Source organism: Triturus cristatus, chromosome 11, assembly GCF_964204655.1.
Source record: "Triturus cristatus chromosome 11, aTriCri1.1, whole genome shotgun sequence".
Lineage (NCBI taxonomy): Eukaryota > Metazoa > Chordata > Amphibia > Caudata > Salamandridae > Triturus > Triturus cristatus.
The window spans coordinates 71,761,210-71,784,165 of NC_140594.1; the positions used below are offsets into that span (position 1 = coordinate 71,761,210).

The 22,956-nt window shown below is 44.2% G+C and overlaps 1 protein-coding gene across 2 annotated transcripts in view; it reads left to right on the forward strand.

The window, feature by feature from the left end:
* Window positions 1-22,956, forward strand: part of GALNT9 (polypeptide N-acetylgalactosaminyltransferase 9) — a 763,825-nt gene that overhangs the window by 735,737 nt on the left and 5,132 nt on the right. For both annotated transcript variants that reach the window (XM_085633497.1, XM_085633498.1), the window contains exon 10: window positions 20,407-20,574. In XM_085633497.1, coding sequence (XP_085489623.1) covers window positions 20,407-20,574 — 168 coding nt within the window. The remainder of the gene's footprint in view (window positions 1-20,406; window positions 20,575-22,956) is intronic.

The following is a 22,956-nucleotide window of genomic DNA, read 5'->3' on the forward strand; positions in this document are numbered from 1 at the left end:
CATATTGCTGAATCCTATCAGGCATTCAAGTATGAGTGTAAATGTATCTGTTGAATAAACGCGGAAATATACTAGCTTCAGATTCATTTTTCACAAATCCCAAAATAAAAATGGATCAAAACAGATGAAATTAGCACACAAACATGGATAAATACAGATGGAAATGTAAAAAAATAAATGAAACCGGAAGTGCTAGTTATGCGCCGCCTTCCGACCTGCCAATTAGCCCTGACATGTCAGTGCAGCTGTCCTGCTTTTTAAATCACATGGGAGGCACAGTGATCCACTGACTAATTGCTAGTAAGAAGAAGAAGCAAGTATCAAGCCAATAATAATACAAGTGTATATCATGTGAATGTGGCAAAGCAACGCGTCACTGTGTAAACGCAGTGCAGCGTCATGTGATTGGCCAATGGTATCTACTAGTATGCATTGTTACATACATGGGCTGTGTGGCTTATCTTGGGTAGGGATTTTATACATGCCAAAATGTTAGAACAGGAAAATGGGAGATTTTGCAAAACAATTGGTGGTATGTATTTCCCTATTGACTTCTATTAAAGCAATTTCAGACAGGAGACCCCTAAAAAAAAGCAATTTTTGACCACAAATCGGGAGTCTCCCATCTGAAACGGGCCTGTGGGCCTGTATAGGATATGTACATTTTTATTTTTGCCAGCATAGTCTTGCAAAGCTCCCGATCATTTGTGTGAGGTTCAGAGAACGGTCAATTAACAACACTCCCCGCCCTCCTCCTGCAGCCCATGGATTGAATTTTTAATTGGATACAAAGCCTTGCTTGTTTGAACATTTCTGACTCACACCCCCCATTATTCCTGACTAAGCTTTGCCCCTGGCTTGTTGCATAAAACACACACAGGGCTAGCTCCTTGTGGTACTTGCAGGGGGGGGCTACTCCGCTAAGGCGGAGGAGCGTCGCCCCACTGCTCTGAGAGCAGATAAAATAAAAAAATTGTAATAACTTTGGGGCCTATTCACAGAACTAATCTGAGATAAAATGCTAAACGTACTACTTTTGGTATTCGCAGAAGGCATTTAGTAGTAGTAAAGTTAGGACTCCTAACTTTACTACTACTAGATGCCTTTTCTGAATACTGAAAGTCGTAAAGTTAGTATTTTGTCTCAGTTTAGTAGTAGTAAAGTTAGGAATCCTAACTTTACTACTACTAAATGCCTTCTGTGATTACCAAAAGTAGTAAGTTTAGGATTTTATCTCAGATTAGTTCTGTGAATCGGCCCCTTTGTTATTATCAGTTTAATTTTCTTTACTATGGGGATGGGTTAGGGCAGAGCGAGGTGGGGTGGGATTGCGGAGGAGTGGTGAGTGTACACTTTCAAGGTGCGCATGACTGCTTGGCCAGCTTTCTTGGCCCTGCCAAAGCGTCATGTGCACTTAACATGTTCCCCACCAGTGGGGAAAATGCCCAGGCCCCATCTGAGCGATCCACAGTGCTCAGACCAATCACCACTCTGCATTGCAGCGTTGCTTGAGATTGACTTAGGGGAGCCCGGGTGCTTCCTGGTTCCGGACTTGCCAGGAAGAGAAGGAACGATAGATAGACGGCGGCCGCTGTAAGGTAAGTCTTTTTTGTTGTTGTTTTTTTTCAAACCCCTTCCCCCGCCCCAGCCACTCCAATTCCCTGCCAGCCGCCACTGGCTACCAGATTTGCGGGAGCTAAACGGCCCAGATTCTAGGGTTGACCCCATCATGACCCTTTCCTTCCCCCATCTCCTCGCATTAAAGATTCCCTCCCCTTCTCTTCCTACATAAATTTGCTTTCATCTGGTTGCCCGGGCGGTGAGGCCACTTCTCTGGGATTTTTCAATAATGTTTATTTTATGAAAACTAATTAGAGGCAGAGCTATCAATAGGCTGCGTCACGGGCCCTGGGGAGGCGCGCGGCGCATTGAGATTCTGTCTGGCGAGATCACTTCCTGTGGAGTGTTGGGAAAGCGGCTCGCATTTGCATATTGAAGGCTCGTCATCATTGGGTCCGCGGACCCCAGCCTCTCGAGATCTTGATTTTTTTCCATCCATTTCTGTCCCTGTCAAGCACTTCCTGTGGGCTTGTTGACAGTTAACATCTCGTGGGCCCTCTGTGCTAAAAAGTACAAGCGTTTGCAGTCTTTAAATAATTCTTGTGACTGTTCTTTCATGGTGTGCCATGGTTCTGCTTAATTGACTCTTTTTTTGGCTAAACGTACGAACTTCGGGGCATATTTACAACGAGGCGATAATAAATTATCGCCGCTTTAGCGGCCGTTTTCGTCCGAAAAGCGGCGATAATTTTATCGCTATATTAGCAAGATCACGCTAACGCGTGAAACCATGCTTTAGCGTGGGGATTTCTAACGCCCAGCTTTGCATCTCTAATGAGATGCAAAGTGGGCGTTCCTGACCTGACATGATAGGAGAAATCTCGCTAAGCGACATTTCTCCTATCATCAAGCCCCACGCTATGAAGCATAGCGTCAGGAAAAGTAGCGATAACACCTGTTATCGCTACTTTCCTAACACCTGCTCAGGGACTGACTTAGCCATGGTATCCTATGGAAGGTGGATATCATGGCTAAGTTTGTGAGTCCTTATCAACAAGCTAACGTGAGATTATCGCTGGGTTTCCAGCGATAATCTCACGTTAGCCAGTTAGCGCTAGGATTTTTATCGCCGATGACATAAGCGTTGCTAATAGCACGCTATCTCAGCGATAAAAATCGGCGCTAGCCGGCGATAATTATCCGAGCGCTAAGTGCGCTCAGCGATAATTATCGCCGGTTGTTGTTGATATGCCCCTTCTTTCTGTGTTGTTGCAAACCTGGTATGAAACCTCGATTGGCATCTGCAAAGATCTGTTTGAAACTTGCTTGCCACTTGCCCGTTTTTTCACCGGCCTGGCCTGGTACGCTTTTTAAAATCCAGACAATGCTTTAAATAGGCCCATAAAAATACAGGGAAAGGCCAGGAAATCAAGTGTATTTCCCCTTCTGATACGAAAATCTAAATCATCTAGCGCATGAAGGAAAACATGTAAAAAGTATTTATGAGCTGTCTAAATCGTTTCAGGATAATTCTTTTTGTTGTATGTTTTTATATAGCGCCAACATCACCCAAAGGTATTGGAACGCACTATATCAGCACCAGTTCCATTACACATTCATTTTTGGTAGGCACAAGGGAGAATAAGTGATTTTCCCAGAGTCACAGGATGTTGAGCCGACGCCGAGACTCGAACCTGGATCTCAAGCGCCAAAGTAGGCCGCTCTGGCCGTTATGCCACATCCTCTTTAATTAGAGCAGAGTGAGTGATCACAAGCATGTTGCGAAAGAATTCTGTCAATTTTTCACAAATTTTATTTCACGTACCAGCTTTCGGCTGTTGAAGAAGAGCAAAGTGTAAACAAATGGCTGTATGTGTTTTCAGGTCTCGCTTGACCCAGCGCATGCACTGGTCTGGCGGAACTTATTGAGAGGGCTCCAAAAAGTGCTTCCAGGCCAGCCTAGTGCTACAGTGCATGTACGCGGGCGCGCGCGCCGCGCTTTACCGCGATTACTTTCACTTTCGCGGCCGCACGGCCGCTTGGCATAGCCAATACTCAGACGTGAGTCCCTTGCTCACTTTGCCACTGGATTCAAGCAAGCCTGGCTGAAGACGGCTGAAATGCCAGAAACTGGTCCTAGGAAGCTTGTTTCCAGTCCAGGGAAGGCATGGCTTGGCAGTTCGGGCTGGACTGTTCCCATGAGGCACAGGGTCAGACTGATTTGCATATGGCCATGTCTGAACTGGGGTGGCAGAGTGGGCTAAAGAACGGTGATGGATCAAACCCAGATCTGTGGACTGGGTGTGAGTGTTTGATTGGTTCTGATGCTCTGTCCATCACCACCCTCTTTTGTACCGCTTTGGCATAGCCAATAGGTCTCGCTTTTGGGACCTTATAAGTATTTAGTTATGCAACTGTTGCATGGCTAAACACTTATAGGGTCCCAAAGGCGAGACCTATTGGCTATGCCAATGCTTGTTTAAGAAAGGTGGCCAGCCTACTTGCAGATCATATGCATGAATACCTTTTTGCTCTAGGGTTGATTAACAAATAAAAGCCTTTACTTGCAAAATACACCATGCGGCGCTAGGGTTTCCAACTGGCCAGTTTTATATCAGTATAATCTGCGTTTTAATGTCCCTGCTGGTACAAAATTAGGAAAATCGCCTAAAGCCGGTATTTTTCGCACACTATCGGTGCATACTTTAAACAGTAAATATAAGAAAAAAACACTTTGAAATGTCTTCTACAGCTTCCTTAATTACCCCAGACTGATAATGAATGTAAATAAAGACATAAAGGCCATATTTAAATTTAATATGAAAGACTTCATATAAAGTTCGGAACTTCACAGAATCTAAAACATGAACAGTCGGCTGGTACGTTTCCCTGGGAGAGTTTGCAACCCTAGACACACCTCATTTATGTATAGATATGCTCATACTTTTGAGTTCATGACTGATTCACAATCGTTCCTGCATGCGTAAATTAAGCATGTTGTAATGTTCATGTAAGTTATTGTACGTTGTCTTTATATACTGCTTACTATCCCCGATAAGGTGTTGAAGCGTTTTGCGGTGAGTAGTACGCTACTCCGGAACAGTGGCGTAACGAAAGTTGAAGGGGCCCCCCTGCAAGGTACACAGAGGGGCCCCCCTCCGGATTTAATACGGAGCTCTCCGGCGTGAGTACAGTGCTGAGGGGGCCCCCTGCAGTCCGGGCCCCCGCACTGCGGGGAATGCGGGGGGCCTGTGTTACGCCCCTACTCCGGAACCGCAGGTTAGAGGGTGCACATTAGTAAAATGTGCTTCCTTTTCCTTGTAGGACTTGTTGTGTTAAGTTCATGCTCTCGAGATCTCCTGCAGTCACTCGAGTGTACCGAAGAAGGATAGATGAACTGAAAAGGATTGGTGAAGGAAAGATGTGAGATGTTATTGGGAGTGGTGAACGTGTGTCTGTAAGTTCGATGAGTCACTAGATAGAGAGGGGTTTGGAAAGCATGTATTGGAGTTCACTGTAATCTCAAAGGTTTGGGATGAGTCAGAGAGTGAGGAAAAGGACATACAAAGAAGCGAAAACTCATGTACATACACTCATGTACATATCTGCTATCAACATAGTAGCACATAGATATATATATATGTGCTACTATGTTGATAGCAGATATGTACATGAGTGTATGTACATGAGTTTTCGCTTCTTTGTATGTCCTTTTCCTCACTCTTTGACTCAAACATACATTTTTCATATTATTATCAATTCATTCTTGATAGAGCGCATGGCTCCCCTTAGGCATCCCAGCGCTATGTGTGACCACAAGATGGTTCCAGTCTTACTGCGATTTCTGGAAGAGCCATGTTTTTAATTGCTTCCTGAACGACAGATGCTGGGTCGTTGATCTGAGCTGGATCGGGAGTGTATTCCAGAGAATGGATGCGTTGTATGAAAATATACGCCCGCCCGACCGTGTTCTAGTGATTTTAGGGACCTTCACTTGAAACAGGTTGGCCGATCCCAGGCTGCGAGGTGGTCGATGAAAGGACATTAGTGAGTGGTTCATTTTAGGACCTGTGCCCCAGAGGGTTTTGTGCGCAATGCAGAGTGACTTGAACACTATGCGCTCTGAGATGGGTAGCCAGTGCAATGCTTTCAGTGCTGGTTTGGCTGAGTGTATTCTAGGGGTGTTGTGTAGCAGTCTGGCTGCGCAGTTCTGCACCACCTGAAGCTTACTTGTGGCGGTCTTCGGGGTGCCCAGATAAAGTGAGTTACAGTAGTCCAGCCGCGGCAGTATCAATGCTTGTACTATAATTCTGCGTGCTGTTTCCAGGAGCAGAGGCACTATTTTCCTTAATTGTCTTAGTATTCCAAAGCATGTAGCTGCTACTTGGACTGCTTGGTGGTCTAGTTTTAGTGACCTGTCAAGCCAGATTCCTAGGCTTTTGATCCTTTCTTTGGATTTTGGAGCTGGACCCAGGCAGTCCGGCCAGTTCAGTTTTGGAGGTGTCCTCATAACATTACTAATGATCATTAGCTCAGTCTTCTCCCCGTTAAGCTTATGGTATGATTGGTCCATCCAGGTGGCCACCTTTCCCAGGCACGATTCAAGGTCGACTACACTCTTCTTGGGGTGTTTGAGGGCTTCTACTAGCTGAGTGTCAGCCGCGTAGGTCACTATCTGGGCCCCAAACGGAATGACTATCTCGGCCAGGGGTCTCAAATACACATTAAAAAGGGTAGGGCTCAGCGATGAGTCCTGTGGAACCCCGCAGGTTAGGGGGATCTTTCTTGAGGTATGCCCACCTTCAAATACCTGGAATGTTCTGTCTGTTAAGAAGGACTCAAGCCAGGAGAGTGCTTTGCCTGCAACTCCCACCTCTTTAAGTCTATCCAGTAGGATACTATGATTTACAGTGTCGAATGCAGCACTCAAATCAAATAGGATGATTGCCACTGAGCCTCTGAGATCAAGCACTTTCCGTGATTCCTCCATGACTGTAAGTAGTGCTGTTTTTATGCCATGGTTAGGTCGGAATCCTATCTGGGAGTTACGTAAAATCTCTTGGGACTCAAGGAAGTGAGTGAGGGTCTTGTTTACATGTTTTTCTAATATTTTATTATTCAAAGGGAGTAGCAATACAGGCCTGTAGTTGCTCCATACCTCCGGGTTGAGGTTAGGCTTTTTTGTAAGTGCTTTGACCATTGCTTGTTTCTTGGTTATTGGTACTATCGCAGTGCTTATGAATGAGTTGAGCACTTCCAGTAAGACTGGTAGTTTCACCTCTTTAACTTTGTCCAGCGCGTGCGCTGGTGCTGGGTCGCAGGGTGATCCTGACTTTACTGACGTGAATAGTTTGGATAGGGTGTACAAGTCTAGGATTGGGAGGTCAATCAGGCTGTCTTTACCCTCCATAGAACTTCCCAATCTTGTATTTGGCTTATCTGGACCTGGGGTTGAAGGAAAGGCATTGTATATGTCTAGGATTTTTTTATTAAAAAAATTCTGCCAATTCCATGCAGCGCTGGGAAGCTGTTTCTACAGATCTTTCAGGCTGGGGGCAGTGTGCTAGTTGTTTTACTATTCTGGCAATTTCCCTGGGGGCTTTGACTGCCACGTTAATTTTCTCCTCATAATATTGAGCTTGGGCTCTTTTAGTTTCTTTCTGATAAGTCTTGATCGCCTCTCTGTATTTTTGTTTTTTCTCTGGACAGTAGTCCCTTCTCCAAGCCCTCTATTTAAATTTTTGCTTCACATCCTGTATTCTAGGGATATACCATGGGAACCATTTTTCTGTCGGTCTCTTTGATCCCCATTTGTAAGGGATGGTGGAATCCAGTGATGTTTCGATCCATTGATTGAAGTTGTCATTGGCTATTCTGGGGTTGGGGTTAACTTTGGGGCTCATACTAGCTAATGTTTTCGACCAGATTTCAGTGGCTAGTTTAGCCCAAGATCGGTCCCATTTCTTTGTTGGCTGTTCATTAGAGACAGTTTTAAATGATTTCCAGATCATTGGGATTATTAAATGATCTGACCAAGGTATTGGGGAAGGTTTATCTACAGATAGATTATCTTCATTTGAAAATACTGTGTTTAGTAGGTGGCCTTTAACATGTGTTGGGCTGTTGACTTTTTGGGTGAGTTGTAAGGCCTGCAGGTTTTGTGTGAGGTTAAGAGCCTCGCCTTTACTGGGTTCCTCTAAATGCAGATTTAAATCCCAGAAAATAGTAAAATTAGCGGAGGAGTTTGCCCTGGTTGCCGCCGAGTCTGTGAGGGATTCGATAAACGTTCCACACGGGCCTGGGGGTCGACATATTAAGATTCCTGATAATGAGCATGTAGGGGAGAAGGTGCATATGAATCCCATGCTCTCACAATCCTGAATGATATCCGGTTCCATGAGTCCCATTACGTGCTCTTTCATGATGATGGCAATCCCCCCTCCTTTCCCTGATCTTCTATCTTTCCTAAGTATATGGTATCCTGTGGGTAGTGCTTGTACCACATCTGGTTCTGCGTCTTAATGCAGCCATGTTTCAGTAAGAAATAGTGCCTCCGGCTGCTGTTCACAGAGTAGGATGTTAATTTCAGAGATGTGCTTTGTCAGGGACCTGTAATTTATCAGGAGTAATTTTAACTCTGTGCGATTCTCTTTTCTGGTAGTTTGTTCAGGCGGACAATTTAATTTAAAGGGGCTACTTGGGCAGGATCTGCTGCCGGCTGCGATATTAATACAGTACTTACAGTTATCGTTCTTCAGAGTTCGGAGTGTTAACAACTGTTGCTCTGTGTATTTTATATATGTTGCGCTGGCCCCTGGTCCCGGAAGGGCGCAGATGGGCGCAGACGGGCTTGCCTTAGGTGCGCCTTCGCGCCTGCTGTGCGTCCGTGCTGCCATGTGATTGAAATAGTCAGTGGCTCCACCTCCTGACCTGTGCCCTGTGCCCCGCCTCCTAACGCCGTTTCCCTCCACAGCAATCGGAACACTCCGAGTACATAGACACATGCATGTGCACATAGACATATATACATACCGAGACATGTGTGTCTATGTAATGCATACACATGCCTGCATTGTCCTGTACATACAATTAAAAAAAAATGTGTTCACACACACACATCAACATCTATAGATACATATTCATATATACACATACATGCATACACATACAAAAACCACATATATATCTTCATCCCTATAAGAAGTCTAAACCCATATGGATGCACACATGCATAGACACACAACAACAGATACACATATACATGTAATGCATAATTATTCATATATTTCCATATATATAACATATTATCACAATATAGACATAGATAAATATGAATACACACATATCTATGCATATGTATTCACATATACATACACATAACGATACATCACAATACAAATTATAGATCCATATACATACACATACGTAAACACACATTACAAGGTCAATATACATAGATTTGTGAGGTATAAACATGCATGCATTGTTATATACATAGCTGAGGTTAATATATGTTTTTAAGTCGTGTTCATATTTTTTTCTTTAGATTATTGTGTCGTGAGTGTTGTAATAATATAGGAAAGAGCCAGGTCTTGAGTAGTCTTCTGAAGTGCAGATGGTTCTCAGTAGACTTTATTTGTGATGCTAAAAAACGCATAGTTTAGCCACTTGCGCAAAGGTAGATGTGCCGCCCATGATTTGTTTTCCTTCTATGCTGGGATTTTGATATGGGATGCCAGTCCAGAGCACAGGTTTCTTTCTTTAATGTATTTTGTCATTTTTTTTCTGATGAAAAGTTGTCCTTTGCCATCTGTTGCCTTGTGGGTGATACAAAGCAGCTTGAAAGAGGATCGTTTGACAACTGGTAACCAGTGGAGGGCTCTTAAGGAGGGGTAGATATGGGCTTGTGGAATTACATGTAGGAGTAGCCTGGCAGCAAGGTTCTGAATTATTTGTAATCTTCTCATGGTTGATGAAGGTACACTGAGATGCAGACCATTAGACTAATCTAAGTTTGATAGAAAAAGACAGATTGTTGGTTGGACCTTGTGGGCGACTTCTAGATGTGTCACAGCGTTTTCATGGTAAGACAGGTTGATCTGGATAGCTTATCCACTTGTGCATTCATGGAGAGCTTGGAGTCCATGGTAACTACAAGGTTTCTTACCCCCTTGGATATGTTTGGCGGTGGTCCCAGATAATCAGGCCAGGGGCAGAGAAGGTCATGGGTTTTCCAGTTATTGCACATGAGTATTTCAATTTTAGAGGCATTGAATTTGACGTGGTTTAACATGAAAGCGTAATCAGTGCACCACCGCATAAACAGTATAACAAATTACAAGGTCTGTGTCCAAAGTGATTCTTCAAATCCTCTTTTTTATTTAATCACAGTTTGATTTGAACGTAACATGCAACATATAGAGTAGACCAGCCAACGTGTTTCGTCCAATACAATGGACTTCTTTAGGGCATATGCGAAGTCATCAGACATATGGAGTCATTGTATCTGTGGCAAATGCAAGTGATTGACGTATAGTCATGTAACTGGGAATGGGGCAGACGGATAACTCTGTACATAATATGAAACAATTGTACTAAGCTATGTCCTAATATCAGATGCCGGTATTGTGCGGTATAGCAAGAGTCAGTAAACCGCTGGGTCACACACAGATAAGGTGGCCCCAAGCAGATAGAACCATCAGCTCAGCACCAAAATACGCGCTGAAACAGAGTGCAAGAGGAATTCTCTTTCCAGTATGTAATCGGAAAAGCTCAATTTGACGTGGATCGATGTCATCCACTGATCAACGGTCCCGAGGCAACTGAAGATTTTTGAGGTTACAATGTTCTTGGGGCTTTCCAATTTAAGATGTCTATGTGCATGTCTGTGTAGTTATAGTAGCTGAACTCAAATACATTGATGAGTTCTGGTAAGAATTTCATGTCAATGTTGAAAAGGAGAGGTGAGATTATATATAGTGCCTTGAAGGACTCTTGCTTTTATGCTGCAGTTTTGAGATACCTTAAGATATGTGTTTGCTTTTCCTCCAAATAATGATATATTTTTTCTTTTAACAATGCTTTACAAACAAGCACAACCAAAGCCATTTCCTTGGCATTCTCATTGTAAAGGTGTGCCCTGTTGGCTTTGCCAATGTCTGTCTTCTTGGACCAGGCTTGTTTGTAATATTTGTCCTGCAATTGCAAGCTTTAATTCCTCAGACATAATCTGTAACTGCAAGCAGTTCTGCACACACTGAACAGCATCCCGCTTTCCCATAAGGACATCATCGTTTGCAGCCCTGCAGCTTGGGACATCTTAAGGATTGTGGGGGCCCTGGGCAAAAGGTATTTTGGGGGGGCTCGTTAGGGACAGTTTTGACTTTATGATCCAGTTCCAGCTCTTTCATTCTCTCTTTGGCCAGATCACTGACAGGGCACAGGCACAATTCTAAATGTGTTTACATCTGATATTCAGGGATAGTGATGTGTGTTTTCAATATTGTAACACAGCAGCAGCCCACTAATATTACTGCAAATAATCTCTTTGACACCCTCCCGTTTCTCATATGCAAGGACCTGCTTTGATCTGAAAGAAACCTTTTTTATGGATGTTGCATGAAACATATACTCAACATTTCTCTGTAAAATGTCTGTAATAGACTTTCGCACGTCACCTACATTAAACATAAATTAAGGGATTAATGGTATTTAAAACAATCTGTTTAAGAAATATTCCAGATCATCGGGGCTAGACTCTCTGCAGAACATAGCCGACTCTATCAGAGGCTGGGGCCCTGGGCCGGAGCCCACTTTGCCCACGCCTTAAAACGTCTCTGCACAGAGCTCTAGAGCTAGGGGTGGGCGGAATTTGCGTAGTCACGCTACGCAAAGCTCCGCGAAACAGTAAAAAATCTCCACGAACACGCAGAAATTCCACGAACACCCGGAATTGCTTGTTCGCGATGCTTTTTTCCTGTTCGCGATCACTGTTTGCATGCTTGGGGGGAAATATCTCACGAACACGCATGTTGAGAACGCGAACAAGCAAAAAACTCCGCGAAGCCGCGGAATGCAGAATTTCGGTCAATTCCGCATTCTCCACGGAGCGCGAAGTTAGCCAAATTCCGCAAGCGGATTGGAATTTAACGCCAAGGCCTACTCTAGAGATATTGCAAAGGCAAGAGCTCTGTAGAGTTGTATTTCATAATAACCTGCCACCAACTAGGAGCCTCTCTCTGAATGCACTGCAATTCCTGATTCAAACACAAATTGCTGTTTACTTCTAAATCAAGATCCTGAGTTTTGTGGTGATTACGGCACCCCTGGGTGTTTCTCTGCACGATTTTCACTTGGGACAAATTGTGCATGCAAACTGAACACATTCTGAGCTTGCCTACTTTGGAACTGTGAAAACATGCACCATTAGTGTATTATCCTCCAATCCAAGATCTGAAACTTAGAACTTTGTCTAGCATAGAATTCTATGACCGGTCATGCCTGCTGAGCACTTTGAGTCTGCCCAATTGATACATTTTTCTGTCACCCTGGTAAACACCCAGGTTTTCATATAGTGCCTAAGACCAGAGTTATTGTGTTTCTAAGTGGTCCCTATTTTTTCAGATAAAGGCATTCAGTCAACAGGAGCTATGTTCCCAATTCATAGCTGGTGCACGAGCCAGACCAGCAGTTTGTACGGCTGAAAACCTAACCAGGGATCAGCCTCACAGCCTTGTACCATTCTTCTTCTTCACCACGCCTGGTGTCTAAGAAATCTGAAATAAGAGACTCCAGGGAGGTAGGAATGTTCAGTCTTCAGGGCACTTTGTCTGTACATTAGTCTGACCACAGGAGAGTACAAGGAAAACCACAGCACATATTTATCCAGCTGTGGTAATTAATTATGCATTCATGACGACAGTGAATGTAGTTGGCAATGATTCCTTCAATGCCCCCCCACTTAAGTCAAACTAAGTGCATTTCATTACTTGACAGGCCGCAACCGCTAAATGCCAGCCTTCATGTTTGAAGAATCAAGAGAAGAGAAGTGAAATATCATGGGATGTCAAAAAGGATGTTATGTTATTGACAGGCAGAGTCTTCATTATCTGGGCTAACTTTCCAAATGGTCCCAAGGTTTCCAGAGCTGCCAAGAGTCTATTTCGCTTGTGAAGATTTGCTGTCAGTTGTGTGATTGGGTCTGTCCTTGTGTTAGATGCAGCTGTCAAGTAAATTGAGCTATGGGTACTGGAGGGGAGCGATGAGAGAGAGTGAGAGAATATAGAGGGTGTACTCAATCTAAACATTGACTCAAAAATAGCGTCTGACCATAATATCACAGTCGAAATGCAGTGCCTACAAAATGTTGTGGGCAAAAATTTCTAAGGTAAGTATATAGGGACTGATTACGATGGCGGACGGAGGCACATCCGCGGTGCTGGGGGTGGCGGAAAATGTCCTTTTCCGCACTCCAGCGGCGGTCCTCGCGTCCACCGTATTACGATGGGCAAACATAGCCCATGTTCTCTCCGCTGCGGAGTTACATGAACCGCCAAAAATTCCCCTCCGCACCGTTAGCGGACGGAGCCATTAGAGAGGGACCGCCGTGCGGAATGCGGTTACGACCGCCGGACAAATCACGATGCCTCAAACAGCCCATCACACCGCAGTGTAGAATCCGGTTATTCGGGGACGGCGGAAGCACTACTGCTGATAGCGAAAACTGAATCCTGGACACCTCCATGCAGTTCTGACCGCTGGGCAAACGGCGGTCTTGGATCTTTCTGCAGCAATTCCGACCGCCGCAGACGGATTCTCAGCTTTTCCGGCAGTGTGTCCTGGAATTCGACCCACGTGGTAGGATGTTTCAGGCAGCGCATCCTAATCTGACCGCCGGTTTTCCTGCGCTACCTGTGGACGGTTATTTTCTGCTACCACGGCCATCGTAATCAACCCAATTGTTTTTTTTTTACAATAATAGAATATCGTTTATTCGTTGTTTTATTCTATTATGTATTTCTATTATAATTAGCTCTGTACTATGCACATTGTTTAATTTTGAAACAAGTTTGTAATTGTTTTCTTAATATTACAATTTCTACAACCAGTACATGGCATTGTGTTGACCCATGTCAATGGTCCAAGCAAGTAGACAAAAATAACATAACATGTATTGTATCAATTATCAGTGATATCTGGTGTCATTGTCTACCACATTTAACATAGATCTTCCAATGTGTTGCATTGTCCATTCACATTCATTGTTCCTGCTCATATAACGTGCTATATTTGCAATTTAAAATGAATCAATCCACCCCCTCCAAATTTAATCCTAACTCAACTATATTCTTACCCCCCACCCTTTAGACTCAATTCCCCTTGCAAGAGCTCTTGTCAGTCAGCCGATCGATATAGGACAGTTATTATTTGAGATACAAATCTAATAAATAATTCTTACAGCATGTTATAACAAGACAATATCCAGATCGTTCTCCCAATATATTTTCTTACAGGTATTAAGTCAAATACATTACAATGTCTAAGAGGTCTGCACTTCTTGTGCTATAAATTCCTCCAGCATCGCATTCCATTCCATCGAAATCGTTTTTTTTCGTAATCCCCCATTTTTCTCCCTTTTTAGCTCTGCACTTTCTGCCTTGCCCCATCAAACCACCTCATTAGACCAGTCTAATACCGATGGAGCCCTCGCGGTCTTCCATTTCATGGTTATTGTTCGCTTTTTTTTTGCACCCAGTGTGTAGTCCCAGTATGCAGTACTCTAAAGGTTCTCCCCTATTCCCTGGAGCATCGTCATTTAATATGTTTTGTATTATTATAACCAATAATGAGTTAATCATGGGCAGTCCCATATCATGTGTAGCAAATTTGCATCAGAGGCGTGACAGCAAGGGCATACATCCGCCGTATCTGGAAAAATCTTATGTAGCCTGCGGGGCGTCAAGTAAGCCCGATGGATTGCATGGGTGGTAATAACACAAGAAAACATCATAATTAATTAATTGGCTTATAAATAAAATATGCTAATTTGAAATTGACACATTTATATTTAATTTGTTTGGGAAATTATCGCAGTATGTGATTATATGATTATTTTCTCTAAATGTTATGTAAGAAATTATTAAAATGGCTTGTGGGGCATTTAGGGGGAATGAGTTGGCTGTGTGTTTTCTAAATAAATTAATACTTTATAGTTAATGTAAAAATATAATATATAAAATGTGTAAATTTTTAACTATTTTTTAATTTTTAAACAAACTTCCATAATCATAGGATTTCTGTGTTTATTACTTTGTGTTTTTATGTTGTAGATTGAGGGGTGTTGCATTTTTAAATCATTATTTGATAGTTTGAAGAGTTGTTTAATGGTTCATATATAATTGTAAGTTGTTTTATGTAATTATTTTTAAGCGTATCATTTTATTTAAAATGTAGATCTTTAAATGTTTTGATTTTTATTTTTATACAATTTTAAATGTATACTTATAATATTGGGTGTTTTAAAACAGCCTTCTCAAATGCGTGCTCTTTTCCAACTATTTGTTGGACTGAACTTAGAATAATAAAACTCCCTCTCACCCCCAGTTAATACACTTTCCCTAATTTGGGTTAGATTGGGTTTATCATTGTAAATCTGTCCCCACCTTCCCCAGTGCTTTTTAGATTGGAGTTAGAATAGCGAATCTGACCACCTCAATATATCCACTTTCCCCTGTGTTTGTTAGACTAGAGCTAAATTTGTAGATCTGACCTTCCACCCCCACGACCCCATGTTTGCTCTTTTCCCAATGTTTGTTAGACTAGAGTTAGAATAGAAAATCTGTCCTCCATGCCCAGCCCCCAATATTTGCATTTTCCCAAAAATGTGTTAGATTGGAGTTAGAAGAATAAAATACCCACGCATGTAAACACTTTCCCCCATGGTGTGGTAAACTCGAGTTAGAATGGTAAATACGCCCCCTCCCCCAAATGTATGCCCTTTCCCCAATGTTCGTTTGCTTGGAGTTAGAATGGTACATCTGCCCCCTCATTGTATGCATTTTCCCTAATGTTTGTTAGACTGGAATTAAAATAGTAAATCTGAGCTCCCTGCAATATATGCACTTTGTCCAGTGCTTGTCAGTTCGGAGTTAGAATGGGAAATCTACCATACCCCATCTCCACCATAGCATATGCAATTGTCCTACTGTTTATAGGTTTGTGGTTAGAATTAACCCTGGGCGTAGTGGGCATAGTGGGGCTACGTGGAGCATCGCATAGTGTGGCCAAATCTACGCACACTCCGCGTAGCCCCACTACGCGCCGCCCGCCTCCCACCCGCCCTCATTTTAAAATAAATTAAAGTATTTAAAAGTAAGAAAATAGCTTACCTGAGGCGCGTCGTCCTGGGGCTCCCAGTTCCTCCTTCAGCGGCAACATCTTCCTCACAAATGCGCATGCGTGGGCGTCCGCATCAGTGTTATCACTGGTCTGCCTCTGCGGAATAAAGCCCGCTTGATCCGGTTCAACCAGTTGGGTCATATATGGTGCTAGTCGAGTCGCTAAGATGCTAGTGTATAATTTGATATCTATATTCAATAGGGATATGGGCCTATACGCGCTACAAGCCGTCTTGTCTTTCCCAGGTTTTGGGATAACAACTATTGCCGCTTCCAACATCTCTCCCGTAATAGCCCCTGCTTGTTCAAAGGTATTAAACAAACCCATCAAAATCGGGGCTACTTGGTTGCAAAATGTCTTATGAAAGGCAGCCGTGTAGCCGTCTTGGCCAGGCGATTTACCTAACTTGAGGTGCGAGATTGCAGAAATAACCTCCTCTGTCTGTATAGCTCTATCCAGGTGGTCAGCCTGCTCTTGGGTTAAAGAGGGCATGTGGGCTGTGGCTATGTAATCGGTGCTATTCTGGGCGTCTAGGGGGTCACCCGTGTAGAGGTCCACATAGAAGTCTCTGAATGTTTCGGCTATAGCCGCGTCATCAGAGACTGACCCGCCCCCAGGGGTTTGAACAGTATGGACACCCTGCCTCTGTCTAGTCTCTTGCGGCTTGTTTGCTAGGAGGTGGCCGCATCTGTCTCCTCCCGTATATATGAATGATGGAGTCTGAGAGCCCTATCCTGGTCTAAGGCTGCGAGTTGCTTCCGTTCTATACAAAGCTGACGCCAAGCACGGGAGGCGCCAGTTCTTTGATGCATCTGTTCGAGCTCTGAGACTCTCTGGGAAAGTTCCGCCCATTTGCGGCTTCTCTCTCAGTTGTGGGCCGAAGATATAGCTATAAATTCCCCCTTTATGACTGCCTTCAGTGCCATCCATTGTGTCGATAGGGATGTGTCTGGGTTAGCATTAAGGCTGATGAAGTTCATAATGGCCTTCTGGATCTGTTCGATTACAGATGGGTGGTGTAGCAATGTGTCGCGCAGGCGCCAGTGTCGGAGAGGCCGCGGTGATGGTGGAAGCTGGAAGGTGGCCAGGACCGGGGAATGGTCTGAGAGGGAGGCCGTTAAAATTTCGGTGCTCAGTGCGTGTACCTGAAGTGATGAGGAGCTAAGAAAGTAATCTAATCGCACGTCCCCGAATAAAAAGTGTAGCTGCCACTGTTCGGATGGAAGTGGCGCCAAAGGTCTAACAGCCCCAGGTCTTGGAGGCGAGCGCATCTTTCAGACGTAAGTATGCCCGCTTGACTCGTTCTCTGACAGGAACCGTCAATGTCGTTATCAAAGACAATATTGAGGTCACCGCCCAGTAATAAGTGGCGATCCGAGGCTGCAGCTGCCTCATTGAGTGCATTGTGGAGGAACTTAATCTGCCCTTAATTAGGTGTGTATATAGAGCCAACTACAAAGGTCACCCCTCCAAGTAAGAACTGATATGTGAGTAAGCGGCCCTTAATCTCTGCTTCCTTCTGTATGACCCTGGCAGTAAACGATCGGGAGATCAGTATAGCTACCCCGGCCGATGTGGAGGTGTTAGAGGAGAACATCTGTGTATGGTGATCTTTGGAGAGAAGGTGAGTGTCCTGTAGGAGGCATATGTCGGCCTTCGAGTGTTCTAAGTAATGAAGGACAGCCCTACGTTTGACTGGATTGTTCAGGCCCCTCACATTGAGAGTGAGGACTTTAAGAGAGGCGTGAGGCATCAGGGGTCCAGGGGTGATACAGGTTGCGATGCAGGCTGCTGGCTGCTGGCTATATTAATCAAAGGGGGGCGAGAGAGCTTGCCATCAGATCCTGTGCCAAGTAGTCCCCAGGGAGCAACAAAAAAAGGTGTACGAAGGACCCCATACCCCAAAAAAACCCTTTCAAAACGAATGTCCCAACTAAGAAGATAAAGACAAAAACAAATAGGAAAGTCAAGATCCAAGAAAGATGTCTGTCATCCTGGAATAACTAGGAGGTCGTCAAGGTGGGAGCCGTCGTGTGACCAAGAGGGGGGTCTCGGTTCCCCCCGCCGCCCACCGGGAATCAGAGAGCTAGCTTCAATGAAATGCGGGTTTCCAACTGCTCACTCGGCACCGGGGCTCGTCCCGGGAGTCTGTCGCGGAAGCTAGTGCATCCTACTGGCCTTTTGCTATATCTGTTTTGTTCGGCTTCCGGACCCGTCGGCGTCGATTCCGGCGCTGCCATCCCGATGGAGAGGTCTCGGGCCCTGAGCTGGTGCTTTGGTGGTCGCCTTCTTCATTTGGTACCGCCAGGCCCAGCAGACGGCAAGAGTCAATGAGTTAGCCTAGCTGATGGAGCTTGCCATTGAATCGAAAGATGAGGCGGAATGGGTGGCCCCAGGAATACGGGATACACTGTTGCCTGAGATGTTCAGTCACCAGGCGAAATTGCCGGCGGCGTTACAGGGTAATCAGGGCCCAGTCTTGATAGAGTACCGGGGAGTGCCCTTGGTAGGAGATAGGATGGAGGGATCTCGATTTTGTGTGGATAGCTCCTTTAGTTTTGAAATCTTAAACACACAAGAGGATATCCGCTGGAGGGGCGTTAGGTGCGCGAGGTGGGCCAACTCTGTGGGCCCTGTCCAGGACGATCTCAGCGCCACCAGGAGCTTCTAAGATGTGATGGAACAGGCCCGCTGTGAATGCAAAGAGGTCCTTGGTGTCGTCCGATGTCCTCACTCCCCGGATCCGAATGTTATGCGTGCGTGACCTGTTTTTCCAAGTCCTCCAGTTGTGTTTGGACATCTAGGTGCTGGTCTTGTAAGCGGAGTGTCGCCTGTTGGAGCATATTCACTTCAGTCGCTGTAGTGTTACTCTTGTCCTCCAACGTTGCCACGCGCATTTTGCGATGCAGCGCGCGCAACGAAATTCGTTTTATTTATTTAAATGTGTACTTACCCCCGTTCATCCATATTCCGGTGTTTACATTTCCCCGCCCCGCCTCACTGCCCCACCGTACTCCCTCCACGGGCCGCTACTGCTCACCCACTAATTATGACATGCTTCATCATAGCCAACCCCCTCCCTCCCTGGTAAGACGGTACCGCCAGAGCGGACTCAACCTCATATAGAGCGAGTTCATAATAAAAGTAACTGGACAGGACAGGATTCAGATAAATTAAAAATAACTCAAGGTAAACCCAGGGTCATACCTTTATTAATGGGTACCTTAGGTACAATTAAACCCTACAGGAAGTGATAGTAAATGGGTACCATGGCCTAACCATTCATATTATGCCAAAGATGAAGCATGCCACAATTAAGGTCACCCAAGATGAAGCATGCCACAATTAAGGTCACCCATGATGAAGCATGCCACAATTAAGGTCAGCTATGATGAAGCATGCCACAATTAAGGTCACCCAAGATGAAGCATGCCACAATTAAGGTCAGCCAAGATGAAGCATGCCACAATTAAGGTCACCCATGATGAAGCATGCCACAATTAAGGTCACCCAAGATGAAGCATGCCACAATTAAGGTCACCCAAGATGAAGCATGCCACAATTAAGGTCACCCATGATGAAGCATGCCACAATTAAGGTCACCCATGATGAAGCATTCCACAATTAAGGTCAGCTATGATGAAGCATTCCACAATTAAGGTCACCCAAGATGAAGCATGCCACAATTAAGGACACCCAAGATGAAGCATGCCACAATTAAGGTCAGCCCAAGATGAAGCATGCCACAATTAAGGTCACCCAAGATGAAGCATGCCACAATTAAGGTCACCCATGATGAAGCATGCCACAATTATGGTCAGCCAAAGATGAAGCATGCCACAATTAATGTCACCCATGATGAAGCATGCCACAATTAAGGTCAGCCATGATGAAGCATGCCACAATTAAGGTCAGCCATGATGAAGCATGCCACAATTAAGGTCACCCAAGATGAAGCATGCCACAATTAAGGTCACCCATGATGAAGCATGCCACAATTAAGGTCACCCAAGATGAAGCATGCCACAATTAAGGTCACCCATGATGAAGCATGCCACAATTAGTGGGTGAAGCTTCCTCGTCCAGTCTAATGGGCACTCCAGGATTTGTGAGGTTCCTTTTGATGCATTGAATTGTGGAGGGTGTGGGTGGTGTACCTCCATCTGTCCCCTTGTGTTACGTGGACGTTGTTATAACCTCCATTGAAGGAGCTTCTTAGAGGCTTGTTCGTGTACAAACGACCTATGCTCCCTTAATTCTGCATTTTTTAAAGGGAGGAACTAAGGAGTTCCTTAACATGTACCATAGACTTCTCTTTGGATCATTTGTTGTGATCTTCTTTTCCAGATATTTTGTTTTCCAAAAGCCACGTATGAGTAGTCTTTATCCTGCAGACTCTTTGTTTTATGCACCATGGAGTCGTAATCCATTCTCCTTCTTTCTCTCCAGCTTGTCCGCTACAGCTCGGAAGGCCTCCTGCAGTTAGGCCCCCTGGGATCAACAGCCTTCCTTCCAGACACTAAATGCCTCGTCGATGAAGGGAAAGGAAGGACCCCAACACTAAAAAAGTGTGAAGACGTCTTGAGACCTACCCAAAGACTCTGGGATTTCACGCAGGTAACTGGGTGTTGGTATACTGTAAGAATATCAGGCAACAAAAATGTCATAGCCAGAAAACTTACCACAAAAATACAGTGAAGACAAGAATATAGAGTATAGTTTTACTATACTTCATGGTGCATAGTAAATGTATGCTTACCTGTATGTACTTGCCTACACTTTGTTTTGGTAGCCAATACTCTGGTTACAATATTTTTGTAACAAAATATGTTTGTGCTCAATATTCTGTCATACAACTAGGGTATCGGAGTTGCAGCAGATTGTCCACCACCATTCCTGTGTCAAGGCTGGAGAGGTGATAAGACCAAGATCTGGTCTGATCTCATGTATTCAGAACACCTGAGGACTCTGATTTAACAATCTCTAAACATGTACAGGCCTGCAGTATTTAGAAGCACAAGTAATTAGTTGCCAATTTGATGACTACAAGTAAATGAAAAAAAACAGCAAAAATGTCTACATCAATCATGGTTTCTGATCTAAAGTTTATGTGTCCGAAATTATATAAAGAAACAATTTTATGGGCGAGCCGTTGGTTGCTGTGAGACAGATTCACAAAGATTTCCTCTGGTGCAACTTGGAAGATGCTACAAGTATGGCATAGGGACACCAGACATGCTTCTTGTACCTCATTCACGAATGTTTGCTTTGGGTCAAATCTGGAGATATCCAAATATCTTTAAGATATTTATGCTCAAAGACACCGGGTTACCTGGTTTTACCGCTCCCTGGCAACGATGGTACGTCTTCCCTTACTGGCTCTGAGGGGCAGATTGGAAAGAGTTTTGGAACGGGCACTATTAGACTCAGAATTGCAAAACATTCTAACCTCCCCCAGAAAGAACTCCAGAAATACCAGGCTGAAATACACACAGTTCAATTTTATACACATGACCTACATGAGTCCGCATAAACTCCAAGTGGTATACGCGGTGGCGAGCCACGCTCCTCCCCGCGGTGTTGTCACTTAGACGCTGATTTTGCCTACATGATATGGTATTGACCCACAATACGATTTTATTGGACTGCAGTAGTAATGGCCCTGGAGAGGACGTTTGGCTGTTCTCCCCCATGCACTCTGGAGGCGTGCGGCCTAGGCCTGTTCCCGAAACTGACTCCCCGAAAAGGGGGTTCACACCCACACGAACTGGAGATCCCCATCCACTGCAGTTCTGGGATGGCGATTAGACTCTGATTGCTTTTAACCCACTGTGCAAGGTCTATCTGTTCCACCGCATTCTGGTTTGTTGGAAATATTGATAATTTTCTTTCCCTTTTTTTGTTTTAAATTCCCTGTTATATATCTGGCATCTCAATTTTACTTGAATGTGCATTCATTAGATAGATGTGATGTTTGCATTACTCCCCCTGTGTAAAAGCAAGGGACTATTTATCGTGCCATATAACAACACAAACTATTTGTAATGTAAAGACTTGTTCGGAAAGGGCGATGGTCATTGGAAAATACGAATACTCGCACTTTTTTCTTTTTAAGATGTGCTATGACGTCATGTTTATAGGATTAGAATGCCAATAAAAAATACTTTAAAGAAAAAAAGATGTTTATGCCCAAACAGAATTTGCTAAAATATGCTGAAGTGTCTACTGAAGTTATACCAAACATATCAAATTCTACTGGTGCCTCCAGATTTTCTCCACTACGAGGCTATCGCTAGTCTACCACTCTATCAGACCTGGAGATACGGCTTCCAGAATTGAACACAATTCTATAGATGTGGCCTTCAGAACAGACACAAGTTTCCAAAGAAGCACCAGAACTCCACACAATACTCTACACAGACAGTCTAAATATGGTGTCAATAATCAGGTACAGTTCTGCAGAAGAGGACTCCATACTCCAGATGTAGCCTCCAGAACTGTATACAATTCTTTTAATGGGCCCACCAGAATAGGAGAATACTCTAGCCGTAAGCCCCAAAATTTGGATGCAATAACTTAGATGTAACCGCCAGAACATTCCATTTTAATATAATTTTGGTATAGGATCAGGACATAGCACCTCAGATATAACAGAAATGAACACTACCCTCCAGAATGGGGCACAGTAAGCTTGACGAGGCCTCTTGAGCAGAACACAACACTCAGCAGCTGGCTTCCAGAAGAGGGCTTAATGTGCCAGATGATTCTAACCTGGGAAGAGCCCAATACTCCAGAAGAGGCAGAAAAATGGCTTACAGTCTCAAACTATATTTATAAACTCTAGAACTGGATTTGGTACTTATGATAATACTCCCAGCAGTGTACAGAATAATCCAGATGAGCCCTTGTCAGTAATATGCATAGCAGAAGGTTGCCTCCTTTTGTTTCCTAGGTGCTCATGCCTTGTCATGTTGTGCAGTTACCAGATAAACTGACCAC